Genomic DNA, 27417 nt, shown 5'->3' with positions numbered 1-27417 from the left:
GGCAAGGACATGTTCGCGGCTCTCCCAACCCCCTGTGTATTATATTAAATGACTCCCGTGAGCCATGAGCTGACGAGCTCTGGGAGACGCCCGTGCACACCGAGAGTGGTAATAATCCTGAGGAGATGACGGTGGCATGTCAAGCAACCTCTGAAAATATTTTTCCCTACTGATGAAGGTATTTAACCAGAAACACGTGTCTAGGGATATGATTTGAGAATATACGGGCACTGGCCACGAAAACGAAGAATATGGAACTACAATGACCATGAGGTAATGGGGCAATCCGGCAAGGACATGTTCGCGGCTCTCCCAACCCCCTGTGTATTTAATTATGTTCGACTTTACTTTGCACGGTCGGTCCGACACGGCCAAATCGGCCCCCAGCAACAGCAACTGGCCCCTATCATAAAACCGGCCCCCACCCCATCCAGCTTACCGGGGGATTGCCCGGTGCCCGAAATTGCCAGTCCGGCCTTGGAGTCGTCTGGTTTAGTCGCAGTCCTGTCCTCTCTCCTACAGCATCCATAATGCTTCACAGTATCGCTGAACCCTGGGGCAGTCACACAACAGATGCAAAATATTTGCACAGGGGACGCAGGGCGCATCCAAGAGTCCCCGTCTACACAGCCACTCAGGTGTGCGGTACAAACAACCTGTGCAGAAACTTAAAGTGGATCAGTCGCAACCTATAATTGGGCAATAGTTACCTTGACTAGGCGCAACAAAGTCCATTTATCTTCCGGAATGGGCACTCTCAACAAATCCTCCCAGTCTAAACATCAGTGGGTGTTCAAACAGGTGCAGTGCACTGCATTTCAGAATACAATCTAGTGATCAACTTGCACGGGGAAGGGTACCCTAGAAAACTGTCATACAAACAATGTGGTTGGTGGCATGGGGAATGAAACATAGGAGTCGCGCATCGGTGTCCTCAGCTGGTAATTGGTAAATCGATCAAGCAAAGTCACCATATCCCCCTCAAGCACTTGCTGTGGCGAAATAAACCCTCTGGGAATGATGCTCCAATAGTGGTAAGCTGGAGACGCCTTAGTCTATCACACATGTCCTGGGTAAAAGGAAATCTCGGTGTCTGATCAATGGAACCGAGGGAGCAAACAAGCCATTATCCGAGCGTGCCGACGAAGCTCATGCCAGGACCAAATGGTGCCCCCACCCGCGGACACGGCTGCGCCCTGTATATTACAAGAGGGAGTGGCTGTGTCTCCGCATAATCATGCTCCGGAGCTGCATGTGCGATGAACTGTGTGGGATACAACCAGTAAGTATTGCACGCTAGCCCTTCCCGGAACAAATCCCAATTGATCTGGGTGGATTTAGGGGAAGCAGTGACGCAACTAAGCCAGAATTTTATTATCCACATTAATCATGGCTAGGGGCCTGTGTGACTCACAACGCTGCGGGTCTATTTTGGGCTTCAAGATGGTAACAATGGGTGCCTCTCTAAGGAAGTAATTCACCCTTTTACAGGGACTCACTGAACATATTTATCAGGTGTGGGGCAAAGAGGGGTGCATATGCCTTATGCACCGCTGCGGACAGTCTACCCAGGCCTGGAGCTTAATCGTCCGGGAGAGCCGTGATAACTTGAATTACCTCTTCCCCTGTAAAGGGTTCGTCTAAGAAACGGCGCTGTCCTTACCCAAGCCACAGCAATTGGATAGAGTCAAAAGAATGACAGAAAATCTGGGGGATCTGCACCTGTGCTGTACGATACAAAGAGGAATAAAAAGACAACATTGCCTCCTGCACTGCCACCTGGCCAATCGCCAGCTAATCCTCGTCATTGCGCAATGCAGTCATTAGCCCCGGATTTACGGAACAGGCCAGCAAGAGTCTTCCCTGCCCAATCCCCTAAACCATATCTTCTGGCTTGTGCTTCCGTCCCATTATAGTACGTTTCGCGCAGTGCGGCCTCCTCAAATTTGTCTATTTTGCTGGGTATGCTGCCCAGCAGTTCTGTCCGCAGAGTAGCATAGTACTCCTCTCAGGAGCTCTTATCTCTTTCTCAAGCCTTTGTAGGTCTCCCTGAAGCTCTCGTAGAACTCCAGCTTCCTTCGCGATTTATTCCCCTCTGATCACTGATTTGCACACCTCCCAGAGCACGGAAGGGGATTCCACTGTGCCTTCGTTATGACTAAAGAATTCAACTAACGCCCGCTTATGGCCTTGCGAAATGCCTGATCCCTCAGGGATCCAGGCGGGATCTCCCGGAATAGTCTGGAACCACGAGCTCAAGAACTAACAGGGAGTGATCCGAGAGTGTCCTCAGCAAATGGGATACAGCAGCCACCCTTGCGTCCACATCTCTGGACGTAAGCCAGTAATCAACCTTCCACCTGGAGGAATTAGCTGAAGACGCACAAGTTCCCTCCTCGATATCCGCGAGCCTGGCCCTTCAAACATCTACTAACCCATTATCAGTTAATAAAGACACAAGTTAGGGGGCTGCCCAAGGTGGAGGGCGACGGGAGACCCCTGGCCTATCATACTGCAATATTAAAATAACATTGAATTCCCCTCCCCACACTACCTCACCTGGTCCAAGCGTATCCACATGTCTCCAGAGTTCCTCTAAGAAATCGAGGTCAGCGGCCTTAGGCCCATACACAGACACAAGCCTAAATGGGTGACCCTCCAAGGTGCCAGCCAGCAGCACACATATCCCCTGGTAATCTCATGTATCCACCGGCGTGCACCAGTGCAGCCCCTTCCTAATAAGAATGGCCACCCCCCTTGTATAATTGAAATAGCACGGCACATGTTGCTCGCCACTCCAGCGCAGCAGTAGGTTTGGTCAGGCGTACTTCCTGAAGAAAGCAAATATCTGCACCATGGCGCTTCAGGTATGCCAGAACCAACCTCGCCTTTTGCTGTTAATTCAGGCCTCGCGTATTCCAAGTAATGATCTTCACGGGTGCGCAGTGTGAATAGCACATGATCTACACCAGCACATGCTGCAAACAGAAAACACTACTTACCTGTGACAATCAATTTTCTGCTTTTAGTGCTATAGATATACATGCACCTACCTACCTCCCCAGATAGGAGACGTTTCATTAACATCACTTCTGTATACATTTTACTCTACTAGCTACACATACTTTTACTAATTCACCACTAAACGCCTACTTACTCCTATTTGTGGTGAAAAACACAACCTTAGTTGGAGTCTGTGTCCCGATGCATTGTAGGTTTCGGGGGAGGTATCACGAGTTACCTCAAAGCCAAAATGTATTTTTCTAATAAAAACTTGGTATCCACGGCCAACACTAGATTGCAGGGATAGTGCCAGCATGTAAAGGGTAAGTACAGTTTTCCTTGATTTGTTTCATTACTATTGATTTTAGAAAACAATCGATCTCCGTATTGGTGTATGATGAGTGAATAATTTGTAGTGTGAATGGGATGTAAGTGGAGTGTGACATATGAGGTCGAGTGTAGGAGTGGTGTTTTGAAGTCTGAGCATTTTAAATTTATTGATGAATTTGTAAAATGTGCATCTGTTTTATAATAAATACTGAACAATGGATTTTTTTGTAAAGGATGAAAAAAGTATTAAAAATAAATCAAATATGGCAAAATAACAAAAACATAGTGTGGTCTGGTTCTGTTGGATTTATTCAGTTGTGAAAGAAATATTGGTAGGTAGGACCCCTGTTATAAAAGCAGTTTTGTTGTGTTTTCCCCTTGGTCCTATGCCTTGTGTATATATAGAATTAAAGGGAGCTCTGAAGTATATTTTGGTGAATTTCATTACTGTCATGGAATTGATTTGCCTCCCAGGATGTTACACAGCACCCCCTCCTGTATGTCTTTTATGAGATGTACTGATTGTTGGGCAGGACTTTGAAACAGTCAATTATGGGGATGAATTCTGAGATTCCTTATTATTTTCCATTGAAAGAAACATTTTATAACTTTGTAATTGTTATTGAATTTGTCTGAGCTGTCATTTTGTGAAAAGCGCTATGCCGCAGAGAAGGCGCACATTGTTACACTGGAGATCTCTTTTACAAAAACGTCTAAAAGTTATGATCCTGCGCCTCCCTTCACTGAGAGAAATATTTCACTCGATTTTACTCTATTTTAGGCTTTTTGTGATGAGCTGGAGTCCATGATTCAAGACCAGTTCAAGAAGGGGAAGAACCCTGCTGGTCTGCTGGCTTTGCAACAGATTGCAGATTTCATGACCACCAACGTGCCAAATGTATACCCTGCAACCCCACAAGGTGGAATGGCTTCCATCAACATGAGTGAGTGCATAGTAGTGAAACAATTTTGTATTTTACATTTTTTTAACGATCTTTTTTAACATTTCGCTTAGTGTTACATTGACAGTATATTTCACATGGTGTACAGACATAGATGGAATATTGTACCGACTTAGATGGAATATTGTACAGACAATGATTCTATCTTTTTCCATATTAGAGACTTATCCTCCCAGACCCATTTGCCCAAGTGAACTCTCAGAGCGTGATCCATAAATATCATACAGTGCTCATTCACTAGTATCCGACTCGGACTCATCTAATGGGGGGGCTCACATATGTTGCCTCGATAAGTGTTCCAACCACCCCAGACCTTTGTCCATTTTTTGGGGCACCCTCGGTGGACATATACAGACTTTTCCGCCGTCATCGCCATGTCCATATCCATGCACCATAGATTAAGAGTAGGGCTTTGTCTGGAACCCCAATGTTGTGCAATATTCCGTTTTGCTACTGTCATACCTAGAGTTACCCAGTCCTGCGCAACCTTTTTTAAATCTGTGGGTTCCCAGATATTGAGGAGACAGCACCTCGGATCTGGAAAAATTGTGACACACGTGACTTGGGAGAGCGTACGCATCACCGCCATCCAGTAGCACGCTTTCTCTGGGCATAGCCACATAGTGTGGTAAAATGTACCTATTTCTCCACTGTCTGAGGCAAAGTGGCGTATCAATGCGGTGTATCATATGCAATAGTGTCCTGGTATAATACGTGCGGTGTAAGATTTTTAATTGCACTAATCTAAGTCTTGATGATAATTCAGCCTCTCTAGGGGATGCAAGCACCTCCTGCCAATCAGCCTTATCTATGTCCCCCACTTCTAGCTCCCATTTGGTCTTCAGCGCAGTTATGTTATGTTATGTTTTATGTTATGTTATGTTTTATGTTATGTTATGTTATGTTAGTAATACTTCTATAGCGCACAGATGCCCCAGCCAAGGGGCGTCCCGGCGCTTCTGCAGTCGTGGGGTCTGGGCGGTTATTTACTATTTTCCGATAGGTCTGCGAAATTGCCTTTTTGTGGAGATGTTCTGTTAAAAGACTATCCTCTAGCGGGGAGGATTCTTTGGGTCGCGTTCCTGGTGGTAGTAAGGACTGAAGTGCGTGCCTGATCTGCACGTAACAAAATAGTTCTGTCTGCGCTAAGCCGTAAGTGGCCTGAAGATGGGCAAATGTGACCATCTCTCCCTTTTGCCACAGATCTCCGACTTTCGATATTCCTATCAAATCCCAGCTGTGAAAGCCTTTGGTGTTGCGCAGCATGCCTAGTCTCTTTGTATCCCATAACGGCATTGCTTGTGTGACCACCCCTTCCCAGCCTAATGTCCTTTGCGCCTCGAACCCTGTGTGGGCTGTTGGGCCTGTGAGGCTGTGCTGTCTCGTTTTGTTGTAGAGTGCCCCAATGATCCCTGACGGGGCTAAGATGTCTATTCATCCGAAACGCTTAATCCTCTTGGGGGACATGGAGCCATTGGTTAATAGCCACAAACTGGGAAGCCCAATAGTACATTCTTATATCAGGAAGAGCAATCCCGCCATCATACCAGCTTCTGGTGAGTTTTTGCATAGCTATACAGGGAGTTTTCCCGTCCCATAGCAATGTCGTCACTTCCGCATTTATCGCTGTGAAGTATGTAGAGGGGACAGGGAACGGTGTATTCTGCAGTGCATAAAAAAACCTGGGAAGTGCCATGCTTTTGAAAAGGGCAGCCCTTCCCAGTAGTGTCAACAGCAGTGTGCGCCAATATTTGTCCTCTCTTTTGAATCTCGTCAAGGGCTGTGTCAAGTTTTTTGCAGTGAATTGTGCATGATCATGTGTACAAATATCCCAAGGTATTTAAAGCCATTAGTTGCTATCTGAAGTGCACAGCCATGTGGGAGCCGTGGGAGGGAGCCGTGTAGGACATAAAGAAGTGACTTTTTCCAATTGATGGTGTACCCTGATATTCGCCCATAGGCCGCACATATATCCAAAAGGCATTTAATGGAGCGTACTGGGGACGTTAGGTATAATATGTTGTCTGCATATAGCGATATACGATCTTCCCAGTCGCAACCCACGTATCACCAGGTCCGGACTAATCCACGCCGCCAGAGGTTCGAGTACTATTGCGAATAGGAGTGGCGATAATGGACATCCCTGCCTAGTTCCTCTACCTAGTGGGAATTCGGATGAGATATGCCGTTCAATACTACCTGCGCCATCGGCGGGTTATATAATAGTTGGATCCTTGCACAGAATTTCGGTATGAATCCCAGATGTTCAAGGACTGCGGAAAGGAAGGGCCATTCCACTAAGTCAAATACCGTTCGTGCATCTAGTGATGGTATGACTGCGTCCTCTGCTATAGTCGATCTACGCTCTATCCCGCCATATAGCCTTCTTAAATTAAGTGCTGTATTGCTGTTTGGGCATAAGTTCGGATTGATCCGGATGAATCACCGCTGACAAGTGTGGTTGCAGTCTGGTTTCCTAGCGTCTTGGCAAGTATTTTTGCCTTAGCGTTGAGTAGGGAGATCGGTCTGAAGGATGTACACTTCTATGCCGGTTTGCCAGGTTTATGTATCGCAACTATGGTGGCAAGGCGCTGGTCCCTATGCAGGATTCCTTTGTCTAAGCAATCCACATACATGGCCAGTAGGTGTGGCACAAGTTGGCTAGCTGCTCATTTATAGAATTCGACCGGAATCCCGTTGGGTTCAATAGCTTTCCCTGTGTGTAACGCTCCAATTACCTGTGTAAGTTCCTCCGGTGTGATATCCTCATCTAGAGCTGCTGCTGCATCTGGACCTAAGGTAGGCATGCATATATCGTGGAGAAATGTGAGGTTCTCTAGCGTAGTTGCAGTGGCAACTGGTGTGTACACTGTCTTATAATGTGTCGCCAGCGCTTCAGTGATTTGCTGCGGTGCGGTTACAAACTGTCCGTCATGTAATCTAATCTGAGTCACCCAGTAGTTTGCTCTTGCCTTCTTTTCCAACAAGGCCAACAGTCTGCCTGCTTTGTCTCCCTGTTCGTAAATCATGTGTTGTGTTTTGGAAAGTTTACTAGTGGCCTCTTCACGTGTGTATGCTTTATACTTCTGTTGTGCCAGATGCAGTCTATGTGTCGTCTCTTCAGTAGTGTCTGCCACTGGTGCCGCCTCTACCAAAGATACCTCCAGTTCTAGCTTATCTATGTGTTTTCGTCTCTCTCTTTTCTGTCCCACAATTAAGGAGATTGCGTGCGCACGAAGAACCGTCTTGTATGCCTCCCACAAGGTCGTTGGAGAGGGGACTGAGAATTGATTTTCTTCAAAATAGCACTTAGTTGCCTTATGAGGTCTTTGCTTATTTTGCAATTTAAAAAAAAATAATAATAATAATAATTTTTTTTTTTAGTTACCCTTGGCGAATTGGAAACAATCTTTGATTTTGTGGGGCAAATGGTGCATAAGCAATGAGCACTGGGGAGTGGTCTGATATACCCCTGAGTAGATGCCTGATCTGTCATTCCTAGCATCCCTGTGGCTAACGTCAAGTTTGGAGAGGCTATTGTGTACGCCAGAATGAAATGTTTATTGCCGTTTCTCCGGGTATCTGATCCTCCATACATCCATCAATCCAAGTGCGTCCACAAATTCTAATAATCTGTGGGTGGCCCTGCCTGTGTCTTTAGGGGTCTGTCTGTCTACGAATGCACTCATGCTGACATTGAAATCACCCCCATAATCAGTTCTCCGTTGGGAAGTGCGAGTAGGAATTTCCCTAGGTCTGAAAAAGCAGTCTGGTGCAGCGTGGGCGGTATATATACTGACACAATGTTGTACAGCCTACCGCCCCATTGGCATGTTATTGCTGCATATCTCCCCTGATCATCCTTGTGCGACTCAGTCACAAGCAAAGGGAAACGTTTGTTGATTAGGATCCCTACTCCTCTGGAACCGGAGGTCAAATCAGAGTGGATTATCATTCTAAAGCCCCACCGGTCCAAGGCCTTAACCGTCGTTCCCTGCAAGTGTGATTTGTGGAGAAGTGCCACAGCAGGATTTTTCTGTCTAAGGTAGTGTAACGCTATACCACGTTTAATCTTGTCCCCCCAACCCATTTACATTCCACAAAATCACCTTCAATGGAGGGCCATGACTTTGGGAGTTTTGTGTTTGTGGGACAGTATCACCGTCTTCTAGGTTCGCGTCCGTCTTAATTATCATTTACGGTCAGTCTATATTGGACTGTTTGTAACTTGTCTCCTTCAATGTCATCTATTCTGATCCTTGTTGTAACACCACAGGTAGACATTTCAATCCTAACTAAAATAAACTCAATAAACGGACCCCGAACCTGCACCCTAGACCCTGCATAGCGGACTTAGAACTAGCCACCTCCCCAACTCAGCAGAGTGCTTTAGTCCCATAACTGTGTACTTACGTAAGGTGGGAGAGAGTCACTCTGTGTCCCCCGCACATCCCCGTTTGTGTCCTCGAAGTCTGAGGTGTACGATCTGCATCTTACTACTTTCCGATCCAAGGTGTAGTTTTCGTGCGTCGCCTCATATGGTCTCTACAATGTTTGTCTTTCAGTCTGTAGGATCAGAGACCCCTCTGTCAACCGGACTGCCTGTCTGTAGGCTGTTGTTGTCTCAACAGAACACAAAATTGTTCTCAAGCTTGGCAGTATTGCCTTGGTAGTGTCTCGTGGCTCCGAGCGTGCCATCAATGATGTCATTCTACGTCGCTTCCATTCCCTGCACCATTGTTTGCTCCTGTCGAGATCTCTGTCTCCCTGGGCTGAGCAGTTTGTGAGGGTTGTTGTCTTTGCCTTGCCCCATGCCTGATGTTTCCTTTGGCTGGACGCCATTCTTCCAGCCAGTCTTGTGCCTCTTTCGGCGACGTGAATACCATCTCTTACCTTCTGCCTCGACTCTTAGCTTTGCCGGAAAGAGCATTGCATATTTGAGTTCTCTGTCGCGTAGCCCTCGTTTGACATCTAGAAATTCCGAATTAGTGACTGCCGCTGTGTAGTCCGGGTACAAATGTCACGTCACTATTGTCTAGCCTCAAGCTGGGTGCGACTCTGGCCGCATCAATTTACGTATAGAATGTTATGTTTTGGAGGGCGTTTACTTAAATGTTAAATAATCTGCAACGTTTGTTTAGTTTTATGTTGATGTTAGATGATTACATAATTAATTTGCTAGTTGATAAGTATTTTGAAAGTGCTGCAGTGCACTAGTCGTTTTCTGTTGTGAATTTGACTTGTAACTTCTTTTTAGATTAAAAAAAAAACTCACTTCTTTTTAATTTGCCGGGCTATTGCTTATCTGCCAGTGTCCTGAAGTAGAAAGTTTAGTTCTGCTTTATTTTTAGACTTCACTGCCACTCCATCTTTACGACAGTGTTTCTAGATGCAAACGAGCACCAAAAAGGACACCAACACCAGCCTCATAACCTCAGATATACAAATCTGTTACATAAACCTATTTATTTATTAGATCTTTATTTGAACATGCTTGGTAATGGAGATAAAGCGTGCTTTAGCTGATGGGTAAGCCGGCATTTCTAGAATAGTGCACAATACATTTAGCATGTTTACTTTTAGCTATTTGACTTCCATGGTACTTACTGCTTTCTAAATATAAGTAAAATCTAATTTATAGGAAGCAGCTACTATCTACACTGGGTAATGTACTTATTTATTTCTGTTTTGTCTTCGGTGGAGATGGAAAAAAGCCTAGGAGTTCACGGGGAGAGCTCAGCCGTCGGGATGTTACCTTAGCTACACTAAACAAAGCACGAGCCGTCAAAAAAAGTCACTTGAACCCTAAGAACTTCACCTCACCCCACCGAGGCCAGCGTCTGTGGACAAAGGGGCTCCGGGCTCCGGGCTCCCTGCACGGCCCAGCAGAGAGTGCACCCCGGCCCAGGGTTGGATTGGAAAGGCAGGCATCGGGCATTGGTGATGGGCCGGTGCCTCGAGTCACTGGGGCTGAGGCAAGTGATTCTCTATAAAGAATCAAAAGGTGATCGAAGCTCTCTGAACATTGTAATCGACAACACAGGGAATGACTCTTTATGGGGTAACTGGTCGTTACACAGCAATCTCGAGGGAGAAAGTAATGAGAGAAATACAGTGGATACAGATGATGAAGGGGGTTTGAGTGACGTTGAATAGGATGGAGGGGGTTCGCAAGAACTAGGTCTCTTAACCTGGAACGTAAATGGGCTTGGCAATGAGCAAAAATGGGAATATATAACGGAAGCCATAAAGAAAGTGGACATTGCCTGCCTGCAAGAGACCTGGTTATGCGACAACACCCCAACCCTTGACGGCTATGCCCAGATACATCAGCCAGCCATAAAGAAAAATCGTGGGAGGCCCTCGGGGGGGCTGTTGACATTGGTTTCAACAAAAGTAATGAGGGAAATAAAACTGTTGAACACAAAATGCAAATGGGTACAATCAAGTAGAATTGAACTCATGACGGTGGATCTAAACTATAAAATGTTGATTTTAATGAATGTGTACATGCAGTGGGACAATAGGGAGGAGTATGAAAGGGAATTGAGGTGTTTTAAAGAGGATGTAGACAGTACTCTAGAAAATTACCCCGCAGACATAATAATTTTAATGGGCGATTTCAATCATAAACTAAACCCAAAAAAGGCCGACCTTTGGAATAGGGAACAGTTAGAGGCATATGGAATAAACCCGGCAAGGTTCCCAGTAGGGGAATCTTCGAAGCAAGACCTAGCGTTAATACACATCTTAGGAGGCAGGGGTTTTCATTGTATAAATGGGAGAATAGAGTCAGACTCACCGGCAGGAAAAACGTTTATCCAAGGGCATCAGAACTGCCCGATTGACTATATATTCTTGCAGGCTTGGAACTTTCACCAGATTAGGGACTTTAAGTTAGATCAAAAAGAGGTGAGCGATCATAAACTCCTACACATAGTGATAGCGGGGGGAAGGAAAGTACAGAGAGAAACGGTGATTACCCAGGAGGTTGAGTACCCCAAACGCGTCACGGCACGTTTAACTGAGGAATATATGGAAAAACTGAAGGCCATGCAAACAAAAATGGCACCTGAAAACTGTGAGAATAAAAAATTGGAATGGTTTATTGGAAAATTAGAAGATGCCTAAAGATAAATTTAAAATGGAATAAGCCCATAAGGGTAAAACAATCAAACCGTGGTAAAGTGTTTTCTGTGGCGTGCCAAAATAAGAAAAGGGAGATAAGAGCAGCCCAAAGGAAACAAAAAAAGAACTTTACACAAGAGAGACAGGAACAGCTAGTGAAGCAGAAAAAAGAATTCAAGCAAATGGTTCTCTCCGCAAAAAGATTATATAAAGAAAAATGCTGGTCAGAATTACTAGAAGCCATAGAGAACAAAAATCTAAGGCAATTTTGGCAACTAGTAAAGGCTGCAGCCGGGACAACAGATGGTGAACTAAATTGTGTGGTGAGTGAGGCAGCATGGGAAGCGTACATAAGGGAATTGTACGGGGCAAGGACGCCCAGAGAGGAGATGGAGATCAAAACATGGCAAGAAATCTCAGTTGACCTTTTATTTAAGTTCGATAAAGAACAAGTTGAGCTCACAATAAAAGAGCTTAAGCTAACTCGGGCAGCAGGCCCAGACAATCTGCCTGCAATAATTTTGAAGACCGAGGTTAAATGGTGGGCAAGATTCCTTGCCAAGATGTTCCAGTTAGTCCTAAAAAAAGGGATAATGCCTCCAACCTGGAAGGGGGCCATAATTAGGCCGATCCATAAGAAAGGGAGCAAAGAGGCGCCAAAAAATTACCGGCTGATTAATCTCCTAGATATTGGTGAGAAAGTGTTCTCTAAAATTGTATTGAAGCAACTGAATGCATGGGTAGACGAGCACCAAATAATTCCCATAGAACAGGGTGGATTTAGAGCGGGCCACTCGACAATAGACCACGGATTTGCTTTATGGGCGATGGCGAGGAAGTCGACGGAACAAAATGGCAAGTTATGCTGCTGTTTTGTCGACTTCAAAGCAGCCTTTGATTCTGTGGATCGGGTCTGCCTCTGGGAGACCTTAAAGAGGTTAAAAATTCCAAAAGACCTCTTTACTATAATAAAAGAACTACACAGGGAAAATTGGGGACAAGTAATTAAAGATACAGTGGGATCCTTGACCTTAAAAATACCCATTGCTAACGGACTAAGACAGGGCTGTGTGTTGGCCCCCCAGCTTTTCTCGATCTTCCTGTCAGATCTCCCGGTACATCTAGAGGTGGAGGGTAGTGCCAGCCCAAAAATGGATGGAAACAAGATACCCTGCCTACTGTACGCGGATGATCTGGTAATAGTAGATCAGACTGAGAGGGGCCTCCAAAGGAAGCTTAATGCCTTCAATACATACTGTGCCAGCAAATTTTTAAATATCAACCTGGATAAAACTAAAACCCTATGTTTTGGGAAAAAGACAAGCAGATTCAGTTGGTACATAGGTGATCTCAACTTGGAGACAGTAAATGAGTACCGATATTTGGGTATATGGTTCGATAGGACCCTAAATTGGAATACCCATTTAGAAACTCAAAAAGCAAAGGCACTCTCTTCCATATGTGGCCTAAAAAGGTTTAATGGGGACTATGGTGAGATGTCACACCGACCAATGCTTAGAGCTTTTGAAGCAAAGATACCCCCCCAAGTCTTATATGGCGCAGAGATCCTTTATTTGAGCGGTAAGGGATCTTGGGACGTGATAGAGGGGAATTGCATAAAAAGGCTACTATCACTTCCCCAATCTGCTATGATACAAGCCATCAGAACAGAAATAGGCACAAAGTTTTGGGTGATACTAACCCAGATGGCTGTGATCAGATTCTCGAAAAGATTAGAAGACCCTGAAAGCAAAAAAGTAGCATACTGGTGTTGCAAAGAAATCCAGAAAAGCGAGCTAAAATGGGCGAAGGCCAGTAGGGAAATATTAAAGGGAATCTGTAACTCATTAGAGATCGATTTGGACATGGGAACATATCAAATCCCTAGTACCAAAAGTGATTTGAAGCAAAGGGGGAAAGAAGTTTCCAAATTGCATGATATAAGATACTTAACAAAGAAAAAATCAGTGGCACATATGCTAAATGCTTGGTCCCATGAAAACTGGCTCCCCTACCTTGATAGATTACCCAATCGTGGACTCAGGCAAGAGATCCTGAGGCTACGAATTGGGATCAACCCATGGCTAATAAGCAGAGACCATAAAATAAAAATGTTAGATCAGGAAGGTCGCTGCAGGTGTAATTTGGGAACTAAGGTAGATCTGTTGCATATTCTGTTAGATTGTCTGACACTCCTAGAACATAGGAAATTTTGGCTGCGTCCAGTTTTTATAAAATATGAAGTAAAGACAAGGTCGCAGGCGGCCAGCCTTCTAACAGAAATCCCCTATATCGATATTGTAATTGCCCTCGGGAAATTTATGAAAGTGGCCCTGAGCGCATCGAGAGCCAAAGAATAACATGTAGTACTGCATGAATTTTAGTGGAATGAAATTGTTTGGTGTAGTAAGAAGGTGAATAGGTTTTAATATACAAAACAAGTTTTAATATAATTGTAAATTTTATAGACTTTTTGTACTTTAGATAATGGTGTGTATGATCTTTTAATGGATAAGTTTTTATAAATAAGTGTATGAATTTATGGTGCATACTCCATTCCGTGTTATGTTCACTGTATTGTTTAAAGACTATGGTCACAATAAACATATATGTTGACTTGACTTGACACTGGGGCTGGTTTTTGGGCCTCTGAAAGCGGGCCAAAGAGACTTTCCCACTCCCTCTCCAGTACACTTTAATGTGGCGCCAGCATCATAGTCACTCCCCTGACATACTGTAAACTGAGGCTGGGGGCAGGTCTTCTTAGGCTTTGGGGCATTCTCATCTCGGCGCGCTGCCTCGTGTGCCAGCCAGAGGCCACTTTTCTTACCCCCTCCCCAGGTCAATATAGCCTCAGGGCATGTAGATGGTAAGGGAGGTGCCAAAAAGAAGCAGTGTTATCCCCCGCCGGGCAATCACTTTTAGACCATGGGTGGGTGCAAGAAGGGTGTGTTGTATGCAGGGGCCTCACGGTGGGGGGAGGGAGGTAATATTTGTCAGCCCCAGTGTTTTTGGGTCTTGTTGAAGGGAGAGGAGAGGGTTGCACATAATTGAATTTTATTTATTTATTTATTTATGCATTTTTATATAGCGCGGACTTTACCCGAAGGCGTCAGAGCGCTTCACAATAGGAACAGAAATGAAACATAATGAGAAACATTACAAAAGAACAGATTACAAAAGCATACGTTACGTTACGTAAGGTAATAGTGACAATTGTGAGCAAACAAAATACATGAGGTAGTAAAAATTGTGAGCAACCAAAAATACATGAGGTAGTAAAAAGTGCACAAGAGGAAAAAGTGACAAGTGTGCAGTTACAAGAGAAAACAAAGTATAATTTGAGGTATAATACTGCAATAAGTGCTAGACACTCAGGCACAAGAACAAGCGTTACGTAGGCAAAGGTGGCACTTGTGCAAGTATCAAAGGTAAAAACATGTGAGAGTTAGCAAACCGTGTGTTACAAGGGCAAAGTGGTGTGTGCATGTTACAAAAGGAATGTATGTAAGGAATGAATGTAGTGCCATGGTCAGAGATGCAGACTTTGAAACTGGGTACGAGTCCCAGCGTCGGCTCCGCCTCCACATCCTTTGATTCTGAGCACATCACTTAATCTTCATACTGTAAATGAATTTGATCTTGTGTAATGTAGCCGGTGCGCAGGTCTCCAATGACTTTGGGACGAGTTCACGCTATACAAAACTAACAGAAATAACCAGCCAGATTCCAGTGAGACTAGCCAGATGTGGTATGTGGGCCACTTTTTTGGGAGTTCCCGGGCCCGATTGTGATCCCTATCCGCCCCTGCCTCCGTTCACTGTTTATCAGGCCAGACGAGTCTCCTTCAAGCCTGTGGTTTCCCACCACCTCGGCCGTTGCACAACTTTGGTTACTCGTGTGCTCTGTAGTGCAATCTGCTCACCTGTTGCAGGGCGTTTCAAAATGTCCGGACTGCAACTCCCAGGATGCTACATGTTCAAAGCACCTCGGGCCGGTGAAGTGTGGGGAGTGCACTGATTACAATGACAACAGCGGGTCAAAAATAAAGCAGGAAACCTTGACCCTCAGCGGAAAGTCCAGTGTCAAAGTCTCTCCTTGAGTCCCCTCGTACCGCCTCAGCTCCCCCGCACAGGAAGAACAATGTGCAGGGGCCAAAGCACACGAACTACATTGCCACAGATAGAGGTAAAATACCTCAACTACTCCGGTCACCCTGAAGGAAAGGCGGGTACTAGACACAATCCATCCCTGGAGATTACGTAGTGCAGTCCAGACATTTTGAAACGCCCTGCAACAGGTGAGCAGGAATGCTTGGGGGAGGTGCGGATCAGAATCATCTACTTAAGAGGCAGCAAGGATAATACTTACCGTGACTTTCTGTTCTGGTGTTAGGCGCTGAAGAAGGGGCAAAAGCCGAAATGCATCCGCCGCCACTAGAAATGTTCTGAGGAAATAAAAGCCTTTCCAAACAGTTCTCCTCAGGGCTTCTGCTTCTTTTTCGGAGGGAGATCGTTGTTGATGTTGTCTGCGCCTGCCAGTTGCGCAGTTCAGAAGCCCCCGCTTCACAATTTGGTCCGGACCGAATCTGCCCCCGCTTCACAATTGGGTCCGGACCGAATCTGGCAAGCTTTGCGGCACTATATATGTGTGTGTATATATTTACGTGTGTGTGTGTGTGTGTGTGTGTGTGTATATATGTATATATGTATATATATATATATGTATATATATATATATATATATATATAATATTTGGGTTTAGGGCTGGGTATATGGTGACAAGGGTTGGTTTAAGGGTGGGTTAGAGTATTGAGTTATAAGGGTGTTTTAGCGTAATGGGTTGGTAGGGGGATGGGGTGGCAAGGATATTTTTATGGTTTAGGGTTGTGTAGTGGGCAGAGGTATAGGGTGGTTAGGGTATTTCTTGGGGTTTCAGGGTGGGTAGGGCCATTGGGTGGTAAGGATATTTTTTTAGGGTTTCGGTATAGGTAGTAGACGGGGGTATAGGGTAGTAGGGGTACGTTCGAGGCATATGAGCTACAAATCTCTCACTGAGCATTAGATCGCCACCTGGTGTTGGGCTCGGATTATTGCATCATGTTGTCGTCTTGTAGTCACGAGATAGATGACTCTTCCCTTGGACGATAGTGCGCATGGGCATTGACTCCATCCTTAGATTCTAGTTTTTTTCCGCCACTGGGTTCGGATGCAACTTTTCCACTCTGATTCGAAACCTACTTTCTAAGTAGTTAGAAGAGTCAAAAAAGTCACTTAAACTCTTCTAAACAATTTTCTACATCAAGAACCATTGACTTGATTTCATCGACTAGATTTCATCAGCTCGTTTCCGGTCGTCGACGCGGGCCGTTGGGCCTATCCACTCCGTGAGGCCTACAGCTCATGGAAAGTACGCCGTTCAAGAAATGCCCCCAATATGGAGCAAAATTTCCGCATAGTGACCATCACAAGGTCTGTAACCTGTGCTTATCCCCTGAACACGACGAGTCCAGCTGTCCAGCCTGCGCTTCCTTTCGATCCAAGAAGACAATTCGAGATCGAAGGGTCCGTCAACACATCATACAGAGATCAGTTCCAGAACCAGAGGACATCTTTGACGAGGGTCCAGATGTTCCCGAAGAAGATTCCGAAGATCTCCAAATCGTATGTGGGGCAGATGACTCCGATGACTCCATACCTTCGGGTCAACACTTGAGTACTACTGCCCCTGCCCTAACCCCTAAATCGAAGACAAAGGTAAACACTCCGCCTCCGGGGCCCAGTCGAGGCTGAAAAACTAATTCAGAAGCCCCGCCTTCGAACCCGGCTCCGAAGAAAATACAAAAGCCTTCCAGTAGCTCGGGACCGAACAACCGATACCACCAGCTCCCTCGGCACCGAAACCGAAAGAAGTCCCGGTTCCAAAAACAGCTCCGAAACAGTCGACTTCGAGAGAGAGACCGGCTCCGAACATAATACAGCCTGTTTTCGATGCTTCCAAGCCCACAAAACCAGCTGCGGCTTCAAAGCCAAGGTCTTTGGAGCCAAAACCTATGCTAAAGAACTCTGCCACAACTCCTAAGGCTAAGGACAAAGAAAAGAGACAACCACGCTCGGAACCAAAAGAATCGGCACCGAAAGCAGTTCCTGAAGAAGAATAGCTTTTTCACCCTGTTCCTACACTGAAAAAGATCTATGTTGACCCAAAAACAGGACATGTCTCTACTGACAGGAAGTGGAAGTTAGATACAGCACCTCCACCTCTAGTGCCTGTAAAAAAGGACTGTGCAACGTCACCTATGCGCCCTTCTTCTCCTATACCTCCCTCTATTCCACCTCCTCTTCCTTCACCTCCTCAAAATTCTCCTACTCATTTTTCACCACAACATACACCTCATAACACTGATGATGATGACAATATGGGGGGGCCTTTTACCTACCCAACAGATCCACCTGACTGGGGAGTACCCAATCCCAACAGATGTCACAACAGATGTACCAGACATCCCTGATCCATACACATACCCATCCAAACCATCACCTCCAGAAGATCATATTTGGTTTGGCGACTTAATCAATAGAGCTGCCATCCATCATGGGGTCACAATGCACTCAGATGAGGCAGAGGAAGATTTCCTACTCGACACTTTTTAGCAATGCCAAAAGTCAGTTCAGATATTAACTATGATCAAAGGGGTTATTAAGCATGCACCAGAAGTGATTAAAGATCCTGTACATGCTAGGATCATAAACCCCAGGATAGAAAAGAAGTTTAGGCCTGCTCCTGGAGATCCTGCCTACATTAAAGGACAACTCCCTTTAGATTCCCGTGTCTTTTCAAACGTACGGAAAAGAGCAAACTCCCAAACATCAGGTGAAGCGCCACCTCCTGATAAAGAGTCAAAGATGATAGACGCTTCAGGTAATAGAATAGCTGCCCAAGCACGTAACACATGGTGCATAGCTAATGCACAAGCCCACCTCGCAAGATACGACAGGGCTCATTATGATCAGCTAGAAACACTCTTACAGCATCTACCTGACCGATCTAAGGCACAGGCTAATGACCTTATCCAAGAAGGAAAGTTAATTTCTAATGCTTTAAGTGCGCATTTGACGCAGCAGACACTGCTTCTAGTGCAATAAATACTAGTGTCCTCCTTAGACGCCATGTATGGCTACGCATCTCAGGATTTAAGCAAGAGGTGCAAACCACCATATTAAATCAGCCATTTAACCAACAGCAGCTTTTTCGCCCAGCTGTAGACACAGCACTTGAAAAAATGAAAAAGGACACTGATACTGCCAAATCAATGGGCGCTCTGCAGTCACCACAATCTGAAAGAGACACGTTAGTGATAGATTCCTTACCTTAGAATATCCCCAGGCGTCAGACTGGATCCGGAAATTTTTCGCGTAGCAGTACCCTTGCGCGTCGGTAGGCGTTGTCTGCGGCTCCGCGTCCGTCGTGGGCGCCGTGATGACGTCGTCGGAGTACTTAGACGCCGCCTCCGCGTGCTGACGTCAGTTCTTATTATTTCCGCGCCAGCAGCGCAGATCCGGAAAAAGTGGTACCTTAGTCACTTTTTGACTAAACTTTTTTGATCTTTTGATCATCCTTTTTCGAAGTCTTCGACTCCGAACGGTGCCGGTAGGGATGCCAGGTTTCAAGCCCTGTGAGGATTGCGAACGACTGATGTCGGTCACCGACCCTCACCGTCGGTGTCTCCACTGCCTCGGCATCGATCACGGCTACAAGATCTGCTCCGACTGTCTGGACCTGACTTCGAAGGCTAGGCGGGAGCGGTCCCGTAAGCGGCTCGAACTCCGGCAGTTGGCCCCGCGCCGAGAACGGTCCCGGTCCGGACGGAGGTCGAGGGACCGGTCGCGGGAGGGGAGCCATCGGAGCTCCGGGAGTCGACATCACTCCTCCGGGTCGAAGTAGTCAGGTAAGCACAAGAAGTCGAAGAGACGTCATCGCTCTTCCGACGCCACCCGACGCTCGCGCGATGCGGCCGGGGGTTCTGGTGACACCGCCCACGCGGCTCCGTCGGAATCGCAGGCGCCGCGTCCGGCCTCATACCCTCCGGTCCCTGGGCCTAACGCGGCGCCGGAGGAGATCGAGCGGTTCCTCGTGGCCATGAGGTCCCTCTCTCCTCCGACGGGCTCCGCGGCGCCTTCGGGCCCAGCGGACCCGTCTGGGGGGCCTAGCGGGTCGGGGGCTTCGGTCCCGACGCCGTCGGGTGCTTCGGCTCCGACGCCGGCGCCTTCGGGCCTGGCGCCGCAGGGTCCAGCTGGATCCGGATCCGGGTCGCCGCAGGTGGATTTAACGACCTCCCCGGCACCGACCCCTCAGGTGTCACCCCGGGCGCCGTCCTCGGGCGGCGCCGTCCCCGATGCCTCCCTCGACCCGGTTCCGCTGGGTGCCGCTTCAGACGCCGTTCGGAGAGTTTACTTTCCATGAACCGGCCCCATCATTTTCTAACGCTGAGTACCAGGAGATGGGTGATTAGGAGTATTGGGAGGGGTCTGAGGACCCTCTGACACGTGAGTGTCAGTCCCAGGAGGACTGGACAGGTGACCTTGGGGACGCCAGTGGTCTGGACACTTCGCCGGACACTGGCTTTGTCTCATCTCCTACCGTGGCTACGGAGAAGGGGGCAACCTATAGTGTGGTGTTGATGAGGGCGGCCAAGGCCTTGGGCCTTGAGCTCCCTGTCGCGGCCGTGAGGACTAACCTCCTCACTGAGGTCCTTAAGCCGCAGTCATGCTCAGCAGAGTCTCTTAACGAGGCCTTGACCGACGTTCTTTTGGGCACATGGTCCAAGCCCGCTGCAGGTTCACCTGTAGATAGGAACGTGGCCAGACGCCACCGCCTGGCCCCGGGCGACCCTTGTTTCCTGTCCACCCACCCCACCCCTGAGAGCCTGGTGATCCAGGCCTCAAATTCCCAGAGCGCATTCCCGTCGGCACTGCCGGACAGGGAATCCAAGAGGTACGAGCAATACAACAAGAAGGTATTCTCCTCCCTGAGTCTGAGACTGCGGTCTTCAAACACCGCGTGCCTCTTGGGCCGTTACACCCACTCTCTGTGGGACACGGTCGCGGACGTGCTGCCAGAATGCCCGTTGGAGGTACGGGCTAAACTCGGCCGAGCCCTTGTGGAAGGCCGAGATGCGGCATGTTATTCGATCCGGTGTGGACTGGATACCACCGACTCTCTGGGCAGAGAGATGGCAACGACGGTGGCGATTCGTCGCCACGCCTGGTTGAGGTCCGCCAACTTCTCGGCTGATGTCCAGAATACACTCATGGACATGCCGTTTGATGGGCATCGCCTTTTTGGCGACAAGGCAGACCATGCGCTTGAGCGCTTTAAGGACTCCAGGGCTACGGCCAAGTCCTTGGGCCTCTCAGCCCCGCGCCAGCAATCGGCTGCCTTTCACTCCTTTCGTGGCCTCGGAAGGGGTGCACCCACACGTGCTGCCAGCCACGCTCCGCAGGGTAATACCCAACGCGGTGGCGGCCGTGGGAACCGCCGTGGTGGCGGTCGGGGACAATGGCGAGGTCAGTCCACACCTTCCCCCGCAGCATCCGCCTCAAAACCCTCCTAGTCCGTGCTTTCAGGCCCATGTGACGCCAGTGGGGGGCAGGGTTCGCCATCACCTCCTCCACTGGCGCACTGTCACATCGGATAGGTGGGTGCTGCAAATCGTCCGAAGGGGCTACTCCCTCCCCTTCGAGGCGACCCCTCCAGCCATGTCACCGCAGTACCACCGAATATCGGGGGATCATTTGCGGCTTCTGCAGGAGGAAGTTACGGCCCTCTTGGCCAAGGGGGCCATCGAGCGCGTTCCTGGGCCAGAAGTAGGGTGTGGTTGCTACTCCCACTACTTTCTGGTACCCAAGAAGGGCAAAGGGGGCCAACGCCCTATCTTGGACCTAAGGAACGTCAACGGCTTCCTCCAGGAAGGAAAAGTTCAAAATGCTGACACTGGCTCAGGTCTTATCTGCCCTGGACCCAGGAGACTGGATGGTAGCGTTGGACTTGCAGGACGCTTATTTCCACATCCCCGTCCTGCCGGCCCACCGGCGCTACCTGCGGTTCACGGTTGGCCACGAGCACTTTCAGTATACAGTGCTCCCCTTCGGCCTTACCAGCGCCCCACGGGTGTTCACAAAGGTGATGGCGGTGGTCGCAGCTCATCTGCGCAGGTTAGGGGTTTCAGTCTTCCCCTACCTCGACGACTGGTTGTTGAAGGCGGGCTCACCCCAAACAGTCGTCAGCCACCTCCAGACAACGGCAGACCTCCTGCACCTCTTCATCGGAGCGGTTCTGGACTCAGCGCAGTTTCGGGTTTATCCTCCCGAACAGCGGGTCCGGGATATTCAGGCTCTGATTCCACTCTTTCAGCCTTTATCCCGGGTCTTGATCAGGTTGACGCTGCGGCTTCTGGGGCTGATGGCCTCCTGCATCCTACTGGTGCATCACGCCAGGTGGCGGATGCGGGCTCTGCAGTGGGACCTGAAGTTTCAGTGGGCCCAGCATCAGGGCAACCTGTCCGACCACATCCTGATCTCGGAGGGCACTGCGAGACAACTGCAGTGGTGGCTCACGGACCGCGATTGGGTCAGCGGCAGATCCCTCTCCCTTCCCTAACCGGAGCACGTAGTTGTGACGGATGCGTCCCTCCAGGGTTGGGGAGGCCACATGGGAGAGGCGGAGATCAGAGGCCTCTGGTCTCCGGCGGAGGCCCGGCTCCACATCAACCTTTTGGAGTTGCGGGCGATTCGTCTAGCACTGAAAGCATTCCTCCCCTCTGTCCGGGGGAGTGTAGTGCAGGTGTTCACGGACAACTCCACCGCCATGTGGTACTGCAACAAACAGGGCGGGGTGGGGTCGTGGACCCTTTGCCAGGAGGCTCTGCGCCTCTGGCAGTGGCTGGAACGCCAGGGCGTGACCCTGGTGGCTCAACACCTGGCAGGTTCTCTGAACGCCAGGGCGGACAAGCTCAGACGTCGGTGCATGATGGATCACGAATGGCGTCTGAACTCGGACGTAGCGCAAGGCCTCTTTCAGCGATGGGGAGAGCCTTGGTTAGATCTATTCACCACCGAAGAGAACGCGCAATGTCATCAGTTCTGCGCGTTGGAATTTCCAAGGCGTCACTCGCTCGGAGACGCTTTTCGGCACGAGTGGAGTTGCGGTCTATTGTACGCCCTTCCGCCTATACCACTTCTGCCCAGAGTGCTGAAGAAGATCAAGCGCTACAGGGCACAAGTCATCCTTGTGGCTCCGGACTGGGCACGAAGGTACTGGTATCCAGTATGTCAGTCGATCCCCCGGTTCGTCTGCCTCTTCAAGAGGACCTTCTGTCGCAGCAGCAGGGGACGGTCCTCCACCCGAACCTGTCCAGTCTCCACCTCCATGCTTGGAGATTGAGCGGCGACAGTTGAGGCCATTTGACTTGCCTCCTGAAGTCTGTAACGTCATTCTGGCAGCCAGGCGTCCCTCCACAAAGTCGGTATACGCCTGCAGGTGGAACAGATTTGTGGCATGGTGTACAGCAAAGGCTGTAGATCCTCTTGCTGCCCTTCTCTCCGAGGTTCTTCTCTTCCTTCTTTCTCTTGCCCAGCAGGGCTCTGCTCTGGGCACTATCAAGGGCTACCTCTCTGCCCTTTCAGCCTTTCTAAGGCTGCCTGATCAACCTTCTTTGTTCAAGTCCCCTATTGTAAATCGTTTTCTTAAAGGCATCACACACACGTTCCCTCCTGTTCAGTTTGTGATGCCTCAGTGGGACTTGAACCTTGTTCTTACGTTTCTGATGTGCGCTCCCTTTGAGCCACTTCACAACTGTCCTCTCCGCCTTCTTACTTTGAAGACTGCTTTCCTGGTTGCCATCACCTCTGCCAGGAGAGTGAGTGAGCTCCAGGCCCTTTCTTGTACTCCTCCTTTCCTTTCTGTCCATCTGGACAAGGTTGTGTTGCGTACTAAGCCATCTTTCCTGCCCAAGGTTGTCACAGCCTTCCACATCGGGCAGTCTATCACCTTGCCAACCTTCTTCCCGCCACCGCATCCCTCTAAAGAGGAAGAGCAGCTCCACCGTCTGGACCCAAAACTTGCGCTCTCATTCTATTTGGATCGCACACGCCAGTTCCGGGTGGATGACCAACTCTTTGCTGGTTACGTGGGCGCTAAGAAGGGGAAAGCGGTGTACAAGAGGACCAACTCCCGGTGGATCATCTTGTGTATCCAGGCATGTTACTCCTTGGCTAAAAAGGAGCCCCCTGTTGGATTGCGGGCTCATTCCACCCGAGCCACGGCGACTACAACTGCCCTGGGCCGGGGAGTGCCCTTTCAAGACATCTGTCAGGCAGCTACGTGGGCCTCGCTGCACACGTTTGCAAGACACTACTGCCTCGACAGCCAAGTCCGGAGGGATGGCTTCTTTGGCCGTTCTGTCCTCCAGGACTTTCTGGTGTGATTATTGGTTCGCAGACCCACCACCGGGGTTGGTATTGCTGGGGTATCTATTCTAAGGTAAGGAATCTATCACTAATGTGTCTCTTTCAGATGCACAAGTTACTACTTGTGTAACGATATATTTGTAAGAGACATTAGTTAGTGATAGATTCCTTACCGACCCACACATCCTCCCCGTTCTGCGAACCAATATCTAGGGTTAGGGTTATCCCCTTTCAGGGCCCTAGTTTCAATGGCACCAGTGTTGGTTTTTAACATGGCTCAGCGCTTCTGGCGTGGAAAAGCTGTGTCTAAGAACTGACGTCAGCACGGGGAGGCGGCGTCTAAGTACTCCGACGATGTCATCAAGGCGCCCACGACGCCGACGACTGACGCGGAGCCGCAGACGACGCCTACCGACGCGCAAGGGTACTGCTACGCGAAAAATGTCCGGATCCAGTCTGACGCCTGGGGATATTCTAAGGTAAGGAATCTATCACTAACTAATGTCTCTTACAGATATATCGTTACTCAAGTAGTAACTTGTGCAACAAGAGGCTCCTTTCGTCGCTCCTTATATAGAGGAGGATCCAAACAAGTTGGAGCAGACAATTCAGCTTCCTTTAAAAGCAATACGCAAACTTCCTCCAATAGGGGATATTTTACAGGAGGCTACAGAGGCAATAACAAGGTAGAGGGCGAGGCAATAACTACAATCTAACCTCTCCCACCACAAAACAGTGACTTCCTTCCGCTCCCCAACAGCATTCCACTCCTGTAGGGGGCTAACACAGTTCCTACCTGTCTGGAATTTCATCACCACAGACACGTGGGTAAGACAGATTATCCAGTATGGCTACTGCCTAGAACTTACAGCTACCCCTCCTCATATACCACCCAGACAGCATCCAATATCTACAGAACATCATACGCTGCTCAAACAAGAGGTTCTATCATTGCTTCAAAAGGACGAAATAGAAATAGTCCCATTACAGCATCAAGGGAACAGGGGTTTACTTGCTGTACTTCCTAATACCCAAGAAGGACGGGACACTAAGACCAATTCTAGACCTCAGGCCCCTCAATCTGTATATGCACTCAGATCATTTTCATATAATAATAATAATAATAAGGGAGTTTTATAAAGCGCCCGGTTACGCTCATCTAGCGTGTCCCTGCGCTAAGACAGAAAAAACTCATGTAAGCAGGCCGCAGAGTCAGCTCGAGTTACCGTGTGTAGAGATGTGTTTTTAGCTTCTTCCTGAAGCCGGCTTCAGACGATTCTAGGCGGAGGTCCAGAGGTAAGGTGTTCTAATCTTTCGCCACCAAGTAGCGAAAGGATCTGCCTCCCATGCGAACCTTTCTTGTCCTAGGGACCTTTAATAGGCCACCATGGGAGGAGCACAGAGCTCGCATAGGTTTGTATCTGGAGACCAGACTCTGGAGTGGTGCTGGTGCCCTCCCATTAAGGATTCGATGGCAGGTGCAGAGGGCCTTAAACTCGACCCTGCTCTTCACTGGAAGCCAGTGAAGAGTCTGAAGGTCTACTTTGGAGGCCGATCTTTTAGGAAGCTTCAGAATGAGGCGAGCTGCCGCATTCTGCAGTACCTGGAGACAATTTAATACCTTACTGGTTGCTCCTAGGTATAGTAGGTTGCCGTAGTCCTGGCGCGATATAACGAGGGCATGCACCAGCGTCCTATGGGCAGACATGGGAAGTAGATCTAGGACCTTCCGCAGACTTTTTAGGACGCTGAAGCAGACACCCACCACACGGCCTATCTGAGGTCCAAAGGACAAATCAGCATCAAGCCAAATTCCAAGATTCTTGGCTTCACGACAGGGGGTTGGAGCCTCGCCTAGGCAAGAGGGCGACCACGCCGACGATCACACAGATGGGGGCCCCCCCCCCCACCACGAGCACCTCGGTCTTATTACCATTTAATTTGAGGCAATGGGTGGACATTCAGGTTGCCCACTCCTGCATACAGGTTCTGAATCGGTCCACCGCAAGACCGGGCGCGCGCGCTAGGGAGATAACCAGCTGCGTATCGTCGGCGTAGGATACTATGTTATGATCACTTTACTCCAAGTGCTCGCATTGTTGCAACAAGGCGATTTCTTTACTATACTAGATCTCAAGGACTCCTACTTCCACATTCCCATACATCCTTCTCACAGGAAGTATCTAAGGTTTGTACTAGAAGGACAACACTATCAGTTCAAAGTCCTTCCATTCGGGGTCACAACTGCACCAAGAGTGTTTACAAAGTGCCTAGCAGTAGTAGCAGCACATCTCAGAAGGCAACACATCCATGTCTTCCCATACCTGGACGATTGGCTCATAAAAGCCAAGTCATTCTTCCAGTGTGTCTAACACACATCTCAGACATTCAAACATTGCACAACTTGGGGTTTACAATCCACTACACCAAGTCGCATCTTCAGCCCTCTCATGTACATCAATACCTAGGGGCTACAATAAACACGTCTACAGCTCTAACTTATCCCAGTCCAGCCAGGATACAGAGCATTCAAGCCTTAATCACAAGGTTTCAAGACTAACACTCTCTCCCAGCCAGAGTGTTCATGCAACTGATAGGCATGATGGCATCTTGCATTTTTATTGTGCCATATGCAAGACTGCAAACGCGCCCATTGCAGGAATGTCTAGCACATCAGTGGAACCAGGCTCAAGGACAACTTAGAGACCTGGTGTTGGTAGACAGCCGCACACATTGCTCTCTGCAGTGGTGGAACACCAAAAACGTGTCCAGAGGGCGGTAGCTCCTCGACCCTGTTCCACAAATAGTACTTACAACAGATCCCTGACAGGATGGGAAGCCCATCTACTACACCATACAACTCAAGAAAAATGGACCACTCAACAAAGAATTGCTCCACATCAATCACCTGGAGCTGCTAGCAATATTCCTAGCACTGAAGTCCTTTCAGGTACATGTACAGAACAACGCTGTCTTCATCCGAACGGACAACCTAACAGCCGTGTACTACATTAAAAAACAAGGACGCGTTTGTTAGCCGAAACGCGTTGTGTTATTTGTTGAAAACGGATTAAAATACTTGTAAGAATCAAACACCCCTGTGAGTGCTTCTTTGTCCCGGACGGGACTGAAAAAGAGCGTGGATTTAAACGTGGCGGTCCCACCGCGTCAAAAGCACCCGTTCGTGAGTGCGCAGCAACAAGGTGCGGAGGAGCGAGTGTGTATATATGTGTGTATATGTATATATATATATATATATATTGAAGCTCCGTGGTCCTCCCAATTAAAAGGAAAACTTAAGCACTCCGGGTACAGCAAAAAAGATTTATTTCGGCTTACAGCAGGCGAAAGATGACAGACGCGTTTCAAACACAAAGTCCTTCCTCAGTGTCAATGAAGTGCTGCGCGCGGCTTGTATTAGTACACGCCCTCACAGAAGGTGAAAGCGGACTTATTTTACGAGTGTAAACATTAGTTCATTAACACTTGGGGAAACGTGACGGCCATTATATAACATGATACAAGT

General features: G+C 48.3%; 1 protein-coding gene across 12 annotated transcripts in view; it reads left to right on the top strand.

The window, feature by feature from the left end:
* ADD1 (adducin 1) overlaps nt 1–27417 on the top strand; it is a 634474-nt gene that overhangs the window by 279879 nt on the left and 327178 nt on the right. For all 12 annotated transcript variants that reach the window (XM_078678558.1, XM_078678561.1, XM_078678553.1 and 9 more), the window contains one exon: nt 4115–4277. In XM_078678558.1, the coding sequence (XP_078534684.1) occupies nt 4115–4277 (163 nt within the window). The remainder of the gene's footprint in view (nt 1–4114; nt 4278–27417) is intronic.

Source organism: Lissotriton helveticus, chromosome 2_2, assembly GCF_964261635.1.
Source record: "Lissotriton helveticus chromosome 2_2, aLisHel1.1, whole genome shotgun sequence".
Lineage (NCBI taxonomy): Eukaryota > Metazoa > Chordata > Amphibia > Caudata > Salamandridae > Lissotriton > Lissotriton helveticus.
Note: the sequence above shows the minus strand (reverse complement) of the source record. Positions and strands in the feature narration are given on the sequence as shown.